Here is a 14,301-nt window from a genome sequence, read left to right as displayed (position 1 = left end):
GTCACCACTAACTGTGTCCCCCTGGCAACACCAGATTACATGAACAGTTCCGGTCAGAAACGCCTGAGAACTTTTATTTTCCTCCTGCCCCCGGGCCCTCAGGATTAATTAGTGCATATGATATGATTATAATAATTTACGACTATATTTACTTCTTTTTTTAACCACTGCAGCCTTGCACGTTAAACAATCTGTAGAGAGTAGAGACAATTAATAGATTGTTCTATTATTCCTGCCTCGTAGGACCTTATAGTATATGTATTAACACTTTAAGAAAATCGCGTCACTTCAATACTGCGTGTTAAATAATTTATTCGTACACCTTTCTCTGTCTGTAGTCATTATCCTCCCCCTACATTAAACTTTCGACAATTAAGGTCTAAGGTTTACAATTTCTACAAATTGCTTATTGCTACAATACCTGTATATCCAGTCATTTTGGGGCATGAACAATAAGACGTTGAAGGATATAATTACTAATAAAATAAAAACTAGGAGACGTATGACTGCTCAAGGCACCGTATGACTGCTCAAGACCTCTGTAGCTGCACTAGGCTCCACTACACTGCCATCTGCTGACCACATGTATAATAGAATTCTGTTTTAGTGCAGTAATATCAGGACCTTTTTGTGATGAAAGCAGCATTAAGATGATTGTTTATCACTGAACCTATTTTGGTGAGGTACATTATCTTAAGAAGATACCACTCGTTGGATTAGTTATCTCAAGGGTTCTTGTTTAATATCACAATAAGACTGCTTCAGTGGTTTGCCCTTATATAAATATGTGCAGTGTTACACCAGTCCTGTTATTTGTGTTAAAAATGTAGCTTTCTTTACATTCTATGCATAGGTGAAATGGCTTCTCTCTCTCTTCATAAACTATATTTATTATTGTTTCCACAACATGAAATTCAACTTTTCAAACGCAATTTTGAACAATCAGGCTTTCTCATCATATAAGGGCATTTATGAAAATGTATTTCAGGAACAGCAACTGATTTGGTTGTACGCGTTATGTCATCTGTATCACTACTTTGTATAATTCCTCGCCCTCTTCAGTTCCAAATTAGCATTTCCAATTTATTTACAATGTCCGCCATTGCAGATTTTTCCAAGCTGGCATGGAATGGAAATGCCTGGGTTTATCCAGCATGAGTGACTCAAAGATAAGATCATTTGCCTAGCAGCGCCTACCACCACCTCAGGACATTGTTGTATTGCAGATGAAATTGCTTCAGAGGCCAGAAAGACGTGAACTGGTTATATCAGAGTGGTGATTTAGGCTCAAGTCTCAACCATTAGAAATAGGTTTGAGGGACATAATACATAAACAATACGGTATTAAATATTAAAAAAACGTTTTAAAATGCATGTTGTAAATAAGAACGCTATGCAGTCATTTTAAAAAGATGTTTTTCCCCAGCATGACTAACTTCAGTATGATAGGTCCAGACATAGATGCATACTAGATGTATAAATGACTAATCAATTCTCTATAGTGTGAAATGATATATAAAAACATTTCCCCTTTGTTCAATAATTTGATTATTACTGCCACTGCACAGGATTAGAAATTTAGTTTTTTTCTGCTATTGGGGAATCAGCGACATCAGATAGTCGCAAGGTATACATAATCCTACAAATGGTCTCCTAAGCAGGCAAATCTTACGAGCGTCCTGGTTACTGGTGATATATTCCACGAGAGTGTGCTGGGACAAAGGTTGATTAATAATAAAGTAGATTTTCTCCTGATTTGTCTCTTTGAAATAACAAATTTAGTATGAAAATACTATGAAAAGACTACTGTAGGTGCAATTTCCCATTGACGTAAAAAAAAAAAAAAAAAAAAACATTTATTGATATACAGTGTTGTTCTTTATTGATCCCCGGCATAGATAATTCAGGTGTCGTCAGCACCACAGTATGTAACAGCTTTACAAGTAATATTCAAATACAAATAATGTTAGAAAGTAAGAGATCACATATAAAAAGAAAAAAATGTAGTCTGACCTTAGCAATAGGACTGACTGGGATAACGGTGTATAAACAATTTCAAAATAAAGATATAGGCATAACATAAGGCACAATGTATCACCAGATTATGAACAGATACTATGTTATAGTATAGGTCAAAGAACAAAAGAATAGCAGATGCTCTTGATTAGAGGCTATGAGATAATAATCCTTCTAGCCTCGCCCCGAGAAAGACCCACGTGGGTCAAATCCTTATTTTTGTTATTATTTGTTACATTATGCCCAAGACACATTAAACACTTTAACTACTGTATATCCTCGACTCATTTAAATTAGCCAAAGGGCTTCTCTGTCTTCAAATAACTATGTACAGACTGTAATGTGAGGCTGATATATGTTCCTCGCGTTGCGATACTAATATACCCCTGCGCTGGGCTATCCGCCTCGGGGCATATGCAATAGGGGCGGGTGAAGTGTGGCTGCGCCAGGCTAGATATATGTACCATGTAAGCCAGCCTACACAGTAGGTATACAGATCATATATTATGAGCAATATCTGTTGCCAGTGAAACATAACAGTTGACCTAAGTAGGCAACTGCCATGATAATTTAGTGCAGTGTTCCCAGTATAGCCAGTAAATACTATTAATATTCAAAATCAGAATAGTCACTTTCATATTCATAAAATTTGGCTGCACAGTCTTTCCTCAGCATTAAAGACATGCAGCTGAAACTGTCACGAACATTGGGCATCTGCCCCACAGTTTCCCAGGTGTCCGCCTCTTCACAATAGCACTCGATGTTCTCGATGAGTCTACATGAAGAGAGACCAATAGCCATGTGTTAAATATATGCTGTGGACAAGAAGCCACCTTTTCCCAGGCATTCATGGAGGCAGTGTCTTACCTGTGGTTCTCATCCCGCCCTCCTAGTACGTAGATCTTTCCATCCACCTCAACTGCGCAATGCCCGACGCGTCTCTCTTGCATGGGGGCACACACGGTCCATTGATTGGTCTCGGGGTTGTAACATTCCATCGTGTTCTCAAAGATGTTCACAGAATCATTATGCTGTCCACGACGTCCACCTACAGATAAACAAGAAATAAGAGTTTAGTGACTTTTAATGGGCTCTATTATGTGCCAAACTACAGTGAACAGAGTCCATTATGGAGCTAAAATGAGTGGTTTTACTATGGTGGAACAACTGTAATATATTTACTCAAGTACAACTTTGCATTTTTACTTTACTTGACGTACTGAACATATAAACAGAGGTGCTACATTTCAACACATTTTAAATCAGAGGCTTTTTTGGTATACTATTTAAATAGTTTGAGAAGAAAATGCTGCCATTTGCCCCAGAGTGAATGCAAAAGATTGCTGCTATTTGTGACTATATATTTTGGTACTTTTACTCAAATGAAGCCGTGTACTTCTTGACTTCCACCATTGACTAAGAACCTTTAAGAGCAGAATGATACCTATTACATAGATCTTTCCGTTGAGAGTAAGGATATTTGGAAAGACACGTGGGGTATGCATAGGAGCAACTTCCGTCCATACAGATGTTTCAGGGTTGTATTTGGCCACATTGCTGATTGAATGCGAATCTTTATCTACACCTAGGGCCCAGGAGTACAGACAGACACACACACACACACACACACACACACAGTTACACACCAAAGAAAAAAACATCACACAGGTGACGCAATAGAGCGCCGAAGTCCTGACGTCACTCGCTCATCCCCTCGATTCCCCTGGTTCACGGAAGTAATTTCTCTATGGAGGATAACATGGGGTCATCTTAAAATCGTAAGATGACCCCATGCTTTTTGGACCAAGCATTGTGGTCCAAAAATAAACAAGCTGTCTCTGCGTTATTGTCAGGGAGGTGTCTCTGTATCGTTTGCAGTCACTCATATGATACAGTCTACTTCTAGCGAAAATATAACTAATTCAGCAGCAGTAACGATAGCATTTTCTCTCAGTCAGTTGATTCTTCATAGTTGATTCTTCATATCCATATGAGTGAAACGAAATGTTTATTTTTCAAACAGTTCTTGTATTAGGCAATCTAAAATCCCCCTATGGGGATTACAATGCAAATAAAAAGTACATGAACCCGTGGATTTGCGCCCTCTACCGATATTGACGTTAGACTTCGGTGCTCTATAGACATTCCACACTGCTTTGCTGATGGCAATTGGCTTCAATAAACTGAAATACTACATTTTAGCCAGAATAAACTGTGCCACCAGGGAGGAAAATTATAACTCTTGCCCTCACTGGGATGGAAGAAATCCATTACCACAGTAGTGGGTACAACGGGTACAGCGATTACTCTTGGCAACAAGTACAAGTACAAAGTATAATTGCATGCATTCCCGACTTCCAGATTTTCCAGAGTAGAAACACACACCTTATGAAACCCAGCAGGCTGAGCCTGCAGTTGCATAAAACTGTTCCGTACCAAAAAAATAGAGATGTCCTTCTAGTGCAGTCGCAGCGACGCGGGTGTTAGAAGCTAGAAACGCTTCCAGATCGACAGGTTCTATGAGCTGCCAGCTGTCAGCCTTAAAGTCATACCGCTCAATTGAGCGCCACGGACCACCCATGGCATACACGTAGCCATCTAGTGTCACCATGCCTGTAGAGTGTAGACCATGTGGAGTTGTGGAGAAAAAAGGGGAAAAAAACGAATTAGAAGTAATGTCAAGTGATGTCCTTGCCATTTGCTCTATACAGTCTCTCCTTCACTGGTAACCAAGGCAACAACACTTTTTGTAGTTTCCTTTTTTGTAGTTTGAAGCACTAAATCCATAATTAATCAAGGCTGTGATATCAGTGTGAAAGTAGTGTTACCTTTCTGCTGCTCTACCTCACCACTTCACAATTACAGTGACACTTCTATTTAGTTCTATATTCAACTGTAGAAAGGTAATTTCCATATAATTATATAAGCAACCAAAACCAATGTCGTCCAGAAATCTAGACATATCTATCAATATTATCTAGAATCTAGATTACCGACGCACGCACACGCACGCGCACACACACACACACACACACACACACACACACACACACACACACACACACACACACAGTCACACACACACAAACACACTTAACAATCTTACTGAAGTATTCACGTGGTTTATTCATGGCAGCCAATGAAGCCGACTCCCATGAGTTATGGGAAACGTCATAGCGAAACATCTTCGTATCGCGTGAATAATGCAGTCCATCAGCCAAATACAGAGTAGATGAACCTATGGTGGGAGAAGAGCAGAATTAAAACATTGATTTATGCCTTAATTGTTAGAGCAATAAAGATGTCAATAAAATCTTTTGATATTACTCCTTCAGATTCTGTAAAATAAAATCATGTAAATTGGTTCACAGTATCTCTACAGACATATGATCAAGATCTGTCCATATTCCATCCTGATTGGATAAAATGTGCGTGTGCAGGATTCGTCCATTTTGAACAAAATGCCTCAAATCATGAACGCAGTGTGCAATTTCCTTGACACACACTTATGTGACCATGTATTTACCCTGTTATTTGTTGACTTGGTTTTGTGACATTTACTCACCACGCTTAAACATAGCTGGCATCGTTGGCAAACATCCTTGAGTGTCCTTTGGCAAACGTCCTAGTGTCTTCCATTGATTTTTCAGGGGATCAAAGATCTCAATTTTGTCAAATACCTCGCCCGAATTGTCTCCTCCCACCATCACTATTACTTCAAAATACAGGTGAGAAGTAACAAGTGAGTCAGATTAGTTTTAAGAAGATATAACTCTTAAAGGGATTGTGACATAAAAAACATATTTTTTGTAATGTTTCTTAATTTTTTTCGGTTTTCTCAGCTCAATTCCACCCCAAAAAAACTTTTAACATTCAGTAGATTTTCTGTGGTGTGGGGTTTTCTGGCACAAACAGGTGCTCTGAGTTTTCTGCTGTTTATGAGACAGACAATCCCATATAATTATGTCAAAGGGATTTGCCAGCAGATGTCACTGTTTTGCCTGTTTTCATTGCAGCTCAGAAAGACTCCAGCTCCAGACCACAGACAATCCACTGAATGTTCAAAGTTCAGGTTTTTGGGTGTAATTGTAATTGAGGTCATAAAACCTAAAAGAAAAACGAAAAATAAAGGAAAAGACATAACCTTTAAATCTACTCTTTGCAAGTGTGTACATTGGAGGAAATTGTCAAAACTAGAAAAACACTGATTTATATTAGGGATGCACGATAATTATCGGCCCGATATCAGGAATTATGATATAATTGTCGGCCCGATAACATTATTAATAGCGCCAATGATTATTTGTTTTATCTGCTGATTGTTTGTATCTGCTGACAAGCACCCAGCATATGTATGACTGTATACTGTATTTGCTTAGGTCAGGGGTGTCATTTTAGAAAATATTAAAAACACCCAAGGGCCAACTACATTACCAAATATAACCAGACGTGCAAGGTAAAAAAAATGAAATAAAATAGACTTTCTTTGACCCCTTCAGAATGAGACAACAAGGAATCCTGACAAATTATATCTGAGAAATGCCCAGGTGAATAAAAAACTTCAATGTAAAAATGTCCCATACTGTTGGGTGAGCCGCTGAGGTCAAAGCTGTGTTACATGTACCGTTAATCACTAGTTTGTCATTGTTATGCCTGTCTATATTTTTTTATTATCGGTTATTAGTATCGGTACTTCTCGGTGTTGAGAAGCAAGAAGTTATCGATATCGGTATCGGCTGCAAAAAATCAATATTGTGCATCATACAAACCGTTACAATGTGTGAGGAAGGGTACCTGCGGTCCTGCGTGGGCGTGCTGTGTTACAGAAGGGCTGGTCTTTGGCCTCAGAGATGAACCTCTGGCAGCCCTGGTATTCTTTCACCACATCCAGAGACTCAATCACAGTGTGGCGGTAGGAGGGGCTTATGAGAGGCAGACGGATTTGCTCTAGCACCTTAAAGAACACAGAACGGATATATTACAGCACCTTTCCAAAAAAAATTAATATCATGGAAAAGTTGGTTTATTTCCATAATTCCATTCAAAATTCCTTTCATAGATTATAGATTCAGTGCACACAACATAAACGATTTCAAGTATTTATTTGTTTATCTTTACACAATTGTGGCTTCCAGATCATAAAACCCTCTAAAACATAAATTCAAATAAATGGAATACTGTGAATTAGAAATCAATTAGAAATCACCAAGCAGAGTTGATCACTGGACATTGCACCCCGAATCATAACTGACTCTGCTTTCTTACATCCAAGGTCACCGCAACAGTCTACCAGAATGTTTTAGAGGACTTCATGATTCCTTCTGCTGAGGATCTGTATGGAGATGCAGATGTCATCTTCCAGCAGCACCTGGCCCCTGCCCATACCGCCAGAAGCACCACACCCTGGTTTGATGCCCATGCCATCACTGTGCTTGACTGGCCAGCCAACTCGCCGGACCTAAACCCCCTTGAGAATCTATGGGGTATTGTCAAGAAGAAAATGAGGGGCACCAGACCCAGAAACAAAGAAGAGCTGATAGCAAGCACCAAGGAAACCTGGGCTTCCATAACTCCCGGGCAATGCCACAGGCTGATTGCCTCAGCTGATTGCCACAGCGTATCGAGGCAGTGATGAAGGCAAAGGGGTTCCCAACCAAGTATTGAAGATTGACATTTCTGTTTTCAAAGTACCATATTTTGATTGATTTGATGTGATCCTAATTTCTCAACGTGGCATTCAGATTAAAACATTCATGAGTAAATGTTGATTTCTTCACAGTATTCAAATTTTTAGAAATTCTGTTTTAGTGGGTTTTATGAGCTGGAAGCCAAAATTGTGTAAAGAACCAACTTTTCCATGATATTCCAATTTTTTGGAAAGGTTCTGTATATAAAAAACATGCATAGTACCAGAAAGTACCATATGCCACACGGACATTGGACGCAACAAATAAAAGAAGTTCCTTTCAATTGATATTTCGACCTGCTGGCCGTCATCAGAATGAACAAATGTTTCTGTTCTAGCAACTACATGCATTTAGAACTATCCACGTATCGTCAGGCAGAGACCTCCGACCGTCTAACAACAGGACAATACAAAACAAAAACCTTTTCAAAGTTCTGCCTGCGGGTAGGACACTTGTCTAACCACAGCATGGCAGCTTCAAACACCATGTCCTCCTTGGGCACATTGAGATGGTCACTGGCAAGAATATCTGTCAGTTCTTCCACAGAGAGAGACAGGAACTCTTCCTGTTGGTAGAACAAAACCAATACAGTAGATTAGCTGACAGGTGAAATAAAACTGAAGTAACCTTTTCTCCTCTGATGAAGTCTCACAGTTAGTAGATGATTTGTTTACTGAAATTAACATGTGACTGTAGTTTATTAATATATTAATCCGTTCATTGGTGACAGGTTGAGTAACAGAAATAAAACAAAGTTATTGGAGAAAAAGTCTACAACAAAACAACTTGGGAAATGTATGATACCTCTGGATCACTGACCTGCTGGTATAAATCACAGAAGTGTTCCAGAATATAATCCCAGCTTTGGTCTGCCAAGATTTCACAGCATTGGGCCTCAGCAAAGCAGTTAATCCCTACACAGTTACTTATATCCATATGACGCTCCATGTAGTCACAGCAGGCCTCTCGAATAGCCATGACATTCAACAGGTTTGATGCTACTAGTAGGGCCTAGACCAAATAAAATAAAACAATATTTATTAAGCACCAATGTTGTGTAGAAGGACAAACATGTAGACAATGAATAAGATTTATAATGATAATAATGTACCTGCACATTTGCATCTGAGATAGACACCTCTGAAGTATAGGCATAGTTCACCAACATTCCAAACACTGGAGGTTCCACAGCACTGATGGTCACCCTTTCCTGTGTGGACTCCACCATGCCAGACGTAAACATTGCCTGTGCAGGTTGAAAAGGTGAATGGTTGGCTCGGGGGTGTTCATGTGTTAGGCTTTTATTTTCAATGAACAGGCTGGATATAGCGATTCCCTTAACAACAGCAGGTCAATAAAAGATTACCTCAAAGTAAGGGCTGAAAGAGGCCAGCACATAGCGATGGCAGGGGAACTCCTGCCCCCCACAACACAGAACCACATCACACAAGGCCCTGTTGAGACGCAGCCTGTTGAGGCCCTCTAACATCTCTTTGGGATGGGTGGGCTCCACGTACACCTCAGTGTCCGCTGAGGACAGCGATACACTGGTGTCGTCCTCCTGAAGTGCAACAACAGCATCCAGAGGGAGATTTATAATCAGACAAGTAAAAATATATATTAATCTGTGAATAATGTGGCTGATCTGGTAATGTGGCTTGAAAACTATCCATGAGCTTTTGCCTTGTGAACCCTCTCCTCCTAAAATGCAGGTGGTGTTGATCACACCGAAATGCATCACTACAAATGCAAATGTTTCATGAAACGCCTTGAAAAGCAGAGAGGCAAATAATACAGTGTGTACAGACAGACAGGCATCCAGTTTGTATTCTGTCCTCCTGTGCTTGGTGTATCAACACACAGCAGCTTGAACACAACAACTTACATGGTAAGTGTCCAGTCTCATTCTCTTCGCAGCCTGTCGTGGTTCACTCCCGGAGGCAGCAGCCATGATGTTCTCAGCTACGGCTGAAGTGAGGTTTGGTGGAGGGGGTTACGTCTGCAGAGAGAATACACAAATTACACACCAATATTGTTACAGCTGGCTACACGGCACATCTCATCACCTGTTGAATACAGTGATTTAATTCAGTTCAGGCTGAGCATAGTGAAGTGATGTTGTATTGTGGTTGTACAGCTGTTTTTCGCACGGCGGAAAACAGCACCTGGGAGATGACGTCAAAGGAGATCTACCGACAATGGACCCTGCTGAACCGACTGCGTACTGGGGTCGGCTGCTTCAAATTGCCAATGAAGAAGACAGTGCAGCATGCGAGTGCAAGAAGCATGAGCAGACTGCCGACCTCATCCTCACCAAAATGTCAACCTGTGTAGAGTAGAGTAGACCACCACCTTTGGAGGCCGGCCTCTCTTTGATGTGGGACTGAACTACACTATGCTGCAGTGGTGATTTCTTCGACTTAATACTATGACAAACAATGTTCGTCGACTACCTTTTTTCACTGACGAAAACTAAATGTAAACTATATGAAAACTAAGCTATGACGACTAAAACTAAGGCTAAATGTATTGACAATTTTGTCAAATAAAAACTACACTAAAATGTTAGGAAGGGATTGTGGACAAGAGATCCAGTATAAGTAATTTTACACTTGGTTGCATGCTGAAAATAGCCGATCTACAAGGTCACAACACGTCGCACTGAGCTTGTTGTAGATCGGCTATTTTCAGCAAGTGTAAATACTTTTTTTACAACATTAAAGTCTACATAAAGTCTACTTGTAGACCAGGCCCATTGCAAGTTGCTGTACTCTGTCGTCAACCCAGCCATTCCAATTTCCAGCCTATCAAAATGGGCAGAGGTAAGGTGGGATCTGGGAGTGAGGCCTGACCAGTTTGTTTTTGAAAGTCTGGAGCCTTGATCCTAGGTCATTTGAGGTGCTGTGGTACCAAGAGGTGCATGCATAGTCGAAGAAACCTTGTATGAGGGCTCCTGTTAGGGTCTTCAGGGTGTTTTTGTTGACCAGTGAGGAGATCCTGTACAGTGTACAGTCAGAAATCTTGTTCTTTGGTTGACTTTTTTTGATTACATATGGTCGTCATTTTATCACAGGAAAGATTTGCCTCCAAGATGAAACCTACTGTAGGTAGGTCATTTCATATTTTCGTATGATAATATTGTCACCCACTTTAACTTTAGCTGAGATTACTATTTAATCCAAAGAGGATTAATTCAGTTTTTCCCAGGTGTAATGATAGTTTGTTATCAGCGAGCCAGGTGCCTTTTCAACCTGCAGGTCATCCGCCAACAGGAACAAGTTGCAGTCACAGGCTATGTCATGAACTCATGTCGTTTACATATATTAGGAACAGTAAATGGTGTCAAAAGCCTTTTGGAGGTCCAGCATGACCATGCCGCAGTATTTGCCAGCATCCACCTCATGTTTGATCAGTGGTCGCTCAAATAGAGGAGGCATGAGTGGGATCTTCTGAAGCCGGATTGGAATTCGTACATTAGTTTTGTATTGGCAAGCAACTTTTCAACCTGTTCATAGACAATTTTTTCCAAAACTTTCGAGAAGAATATAAATAGGGCGTTAGTTGCCAGCGTCTAATTTGTTGCCTTTTTTGTGCAGGGGGCTGAGTCTCTGAGACATTTGGAGGGGATGTTGTCCATAGCCTTACTGCCCTTGAAGCAGTAAGTCTATGGACCAGAGCTATCCTGGCCAGTGGCCTTGTTGGGTTGTAGTAGAGCACTCCATTTGGATCCATCAGTTGTTGCCATTACCAGTTTAAATTTTCATACCCAGTGTATTGGGAGGGCAGTTTGTTAACCAGTTGTGTCTATGTGTGTAAAGAAGATGATTGTGCATACACTACAGTACAATCCCTTGACTCCTTCAAAACCACTCTGAAAAGGCACCTAGGGACGCTGCAATTCGAAACTGGCCCCCGTAAATTCGGAATCGCCCCCACCCCTTTTCCCCATAATGTTTCTTTTCCCTTTTTACCTCCTGTATGATGAATTCCTGTTCTGTTCTGTTCTGTTCTGTTCTTTGGCTATATAGAAGTGTCTATAATTTGTGTCTCTAAATGTTTTGATGAATTGAACAAGGTGGACCCTCTTGTAAACAAGTGTAATGCTTTATTGGGTCGTCCACTCACAGTTAACAGTCTTTGTATTGAGTTGTGCTGGAAATGTACTGTAATTCTGCAAACTGTTAATACATTTTTCAATCAATCAAAACAAGTGGCCACAACAGACAAACTCCAGTGAAATTAGCTCGTCAACAAATGCTCATAAAATAAACAATATTAGTATTTCAGAGTCAGACGTACCAACAAACCTTTTCTTCAGTTTCTCGAGAAGTGTGTTTACATCATGGAGGTTTGTTTACAATACATAGTAAGTAGTGTAACCACTAATATTGTCCCCCTGGCAACACGACACTATAAGCAGTTCCGGCCAGCGAGTATTTTTTTTTCCTCCTTAATTAGTACAGTGTACGTTTATGCCCCGGGCCCATATGCCTTCGTGAATCGTGACGATATGACTTGATGATTTACAACTATTTTCAATTTAGATTACCACACCATTTTTTATTTATTGTTTTAATCATCACTGCAGCTTTGCACACTTTACCTCCCCCCTCTCTCTGTGTTTAAAAGTACAGGAAAAATCTCAAAGTACAGGTAAAAATATAGTACAGGTAAAAATCCCCACAGCGTGGATATCTCGATTCTCGCCCCAAAGCACGCATATAATACACATAATACGTAATACAAATATCTCGCCCCATGTTTATTTCATGTTTATGCAATCTGCACACCGCACAGACAGTCTATCTTAACGTGTACATTAATAAGCATGTTTAAATTAAATAATGTCAAAAAGGCTAAGACAAAATACATTTAGAAGTTTCTCAGCTTTGCAATTAGTTACCATATGATACTTGTTGTGAGGTCTACTCATATTCATAAAACTGTATTGTGCGGCAGTAGGTAATTTATTCCTTCATTTGGCAGGCCAATAATCTGTCCTGAGAAATGGATTTTGTAGATCCCAGGTTCGGTGAAATGGTCCCCTTCCGCCACCTAGCGGACTATCTGTGGAAGTGATTTATTTGCACAGCATGGAAAAGCTTCAGTTTCAGCACACACAAACAACTGTGACTCCTCAACAGTGTAACAATAAAACTACAAAAAAGCCAAAACACATTAATTATAATAATAGATATAGGCTATGTAAAGTAATAAAAAAAATGAAAAAAATAACATCTCAAATGTATATAAACATACTAGGCTATAGTCAGAGCTGGCTCGAAGTCTACATTTAAAAATCACACCCGTGTGAAGTGAGTGGTGCAACTCCGTGTGAAAGGTTGAGAAATTACAGAGTTACCGAGTGGGGGTCCCTCTACTGTACTGTACTGTACTGTACTGTACTGTACTGGCACACCCAAAATCATATACAGTTAATATGTGCGTGTGTGTTTGTGTTAGGTTGCGCACAATTGGTGAAAAAGAACCATGCTGTTTTCGTGCTCAGACCCAGCCAGCAACCCACCCACCCAGCCAGCCAGTCAGCCACCCAGCCACACACATAGCTCCTCACGTGTCATGTTCTTCACCTGTGATTTCACTTGAATTCCTGACATCACATTTTTACGTTCAGAATGTAATTTGATGAGTCATTGTTCCCTTTAACCCACCCAGAAACCACTGGACTTTACAGTGAGTGCTGGGCTCACTGACTCAGCAATTTGGGAGTGATTCACTCTGTACTGTACATGACTGACTGCTCAAATCCGTGGAAAGAAAAGGGATTCCCAATCACACGTAGGCTAACAACACTCACATCACATGACATTGCATGGGATGTCAATAGTACCTAATTTATTACCCCTCCACCCCACCTGAACCCAGGACAATGGACTGACTGATACTGTAGGTCTAAGTTTCCCCTGAAACTACTTCTTGCAAAAGTTCAGTGGTGGACAAAGTAGGCTACTGAACCCCAGTACTTGAGTAAAAGTATGATAGGCCTACTCCTGGAGCCCTGGTCAAATATTACTCAACTACAACTGAAAGTTACTCTGTCAAATTTGTAGTTGAGTTAAAGTGTATTGGAGTACCTTATTTGGTTTGAAAAGAAAAATACTTAGTGCATGTCTGCCTCCACTTACCGTATCAATAATGGCAAAAAGCCCCCAAAATATATTTTAGAGAAAGAAAACCCATCATATATATATATTGTGGTGTCTCGATGGTAAATCACCGCCCAGGTAAGAATACCCCCGGAGGCCAGCAGAGGCAGAGAGACAGGAGAGGAACCCACCTACCACTGGGAGTGGTTTTGGAAGACAGGTACATTCCCCGTCACCTGTTGGACCAGCTGGGATGCGCGTCACAGGCATTCGCCCATCAGACACTACAAAACTGAGCTCTCTCTGCCTCAGAGCAGATTACACTCCGGGGGGTAAGGTCGCAAGTCATTCGAGACTGCTAGGGCGGTGAGTCGAGAAACCACTAATTCAACTGTCACTCTGTGTCACTGTGTTGAATTGTCATACTGACGCTGTCTTATTCCCCCCCCCCAGGCTTATACCGACAGCACGCTAAACGCGCACTGGGAGCG

General features: G+C 40.6%; 1 protein-coding gene across 3 annotated transcripts; it reads right to left on the bottom strand.

Moving 5' to 3' along the window:
• Positions 1 to 1,865: 1,865 nt before the first annotated feature.
• On the bottom strand, positions 1,866 to 12,057 carry LOC308328947 (kelch-like protein 21). Of its 3 annotated transcripts, none has more exons than XM_080783081.1 (13): positions 12,003 to 12,057; positions 9,589 to 9,702; positions 9,070 to 9,264; positions 8,815 to 8,949; positions 8,523 to 8,714; positions 8,125 to 8,268; positions 6,811 to 6,970; positions 5,582 to 5,731; positions 5,123 to 5,254; positions 4,453 to 4,629; positions 3,461 to 3,601; positions 2,884 to 3,064; positions 1,866 to 2,791 (listed from the first exon to the last, which is right to left on the bottom strand). In XM_080783081.1, the coding sequence occupies exons 2-13, from the start codon at positions 9,652 to 9,654 to the stop codon at positions 2,623 to 2,625; spliced, it is 1,842 nt and encodes a 613-aa protein (XP_080639207.1). In that variant the 5' UTR covers positions 9,655 to 9,702; positions 12,003 to 12,057; the 3' UTR covers positions 1,866 to 2,622. The 3 variants fall into 3 exon arrangements, with proteins under 3 accessions (XP_080639207.1, XP_080639208.1, XP_080639209.1); XM_080783082.1 differs by having other exon boundaries at positions 12,011 to 12,056; XM_080783083.1 differs by lacking the exon at positions 3,461 to 3,601.
• Positions 12,058 to 14,301: the final 2,244 nt, after the last annotated feature.

The sequence above is a fragment of the Protomyctophum bolini genome, assembly GCF_963924005.1.
Source record: "Protomyctophum bolini genome assembly, chromosome: 15".
NCBI classification, from domain to species: Eukaryota; Metazoa; Chordata; class Actinopteri; order Myctophiformes; family Myctophidae; genus Protomyctophum; species Protomyctophum bolini.
Note: the sequence above shows the minus strand (reverse complement) of the source record. Positions and strands in the feature narration are given on the sequence as shown.

Excerpts from the sequence above, each read along its gene's own strand:
- LOC308328947 (XM_080783081.1), bottom strand. The coding sequence starts at position 9,654 with ATGGCTGCTGCCTCCGGGAGTGAACCACGACAGGCTGCGAAGAGAATG. Across the intron at positions 9,265-9,588 it reads TGAGACTGGACACTTACCAT|GAGGACGACACCAGTGTATC; the intron begins GTAAGTTGTTGT and ends GTTGCACTTCAG. Across the intron at positions 2,792-2,883 it reads GGGCGGGATGAGAACCACAG|ACTCATCGAGAACATCGAGT; the intron begins GTAAGACACTGC and ends CTCTTCATGTAG.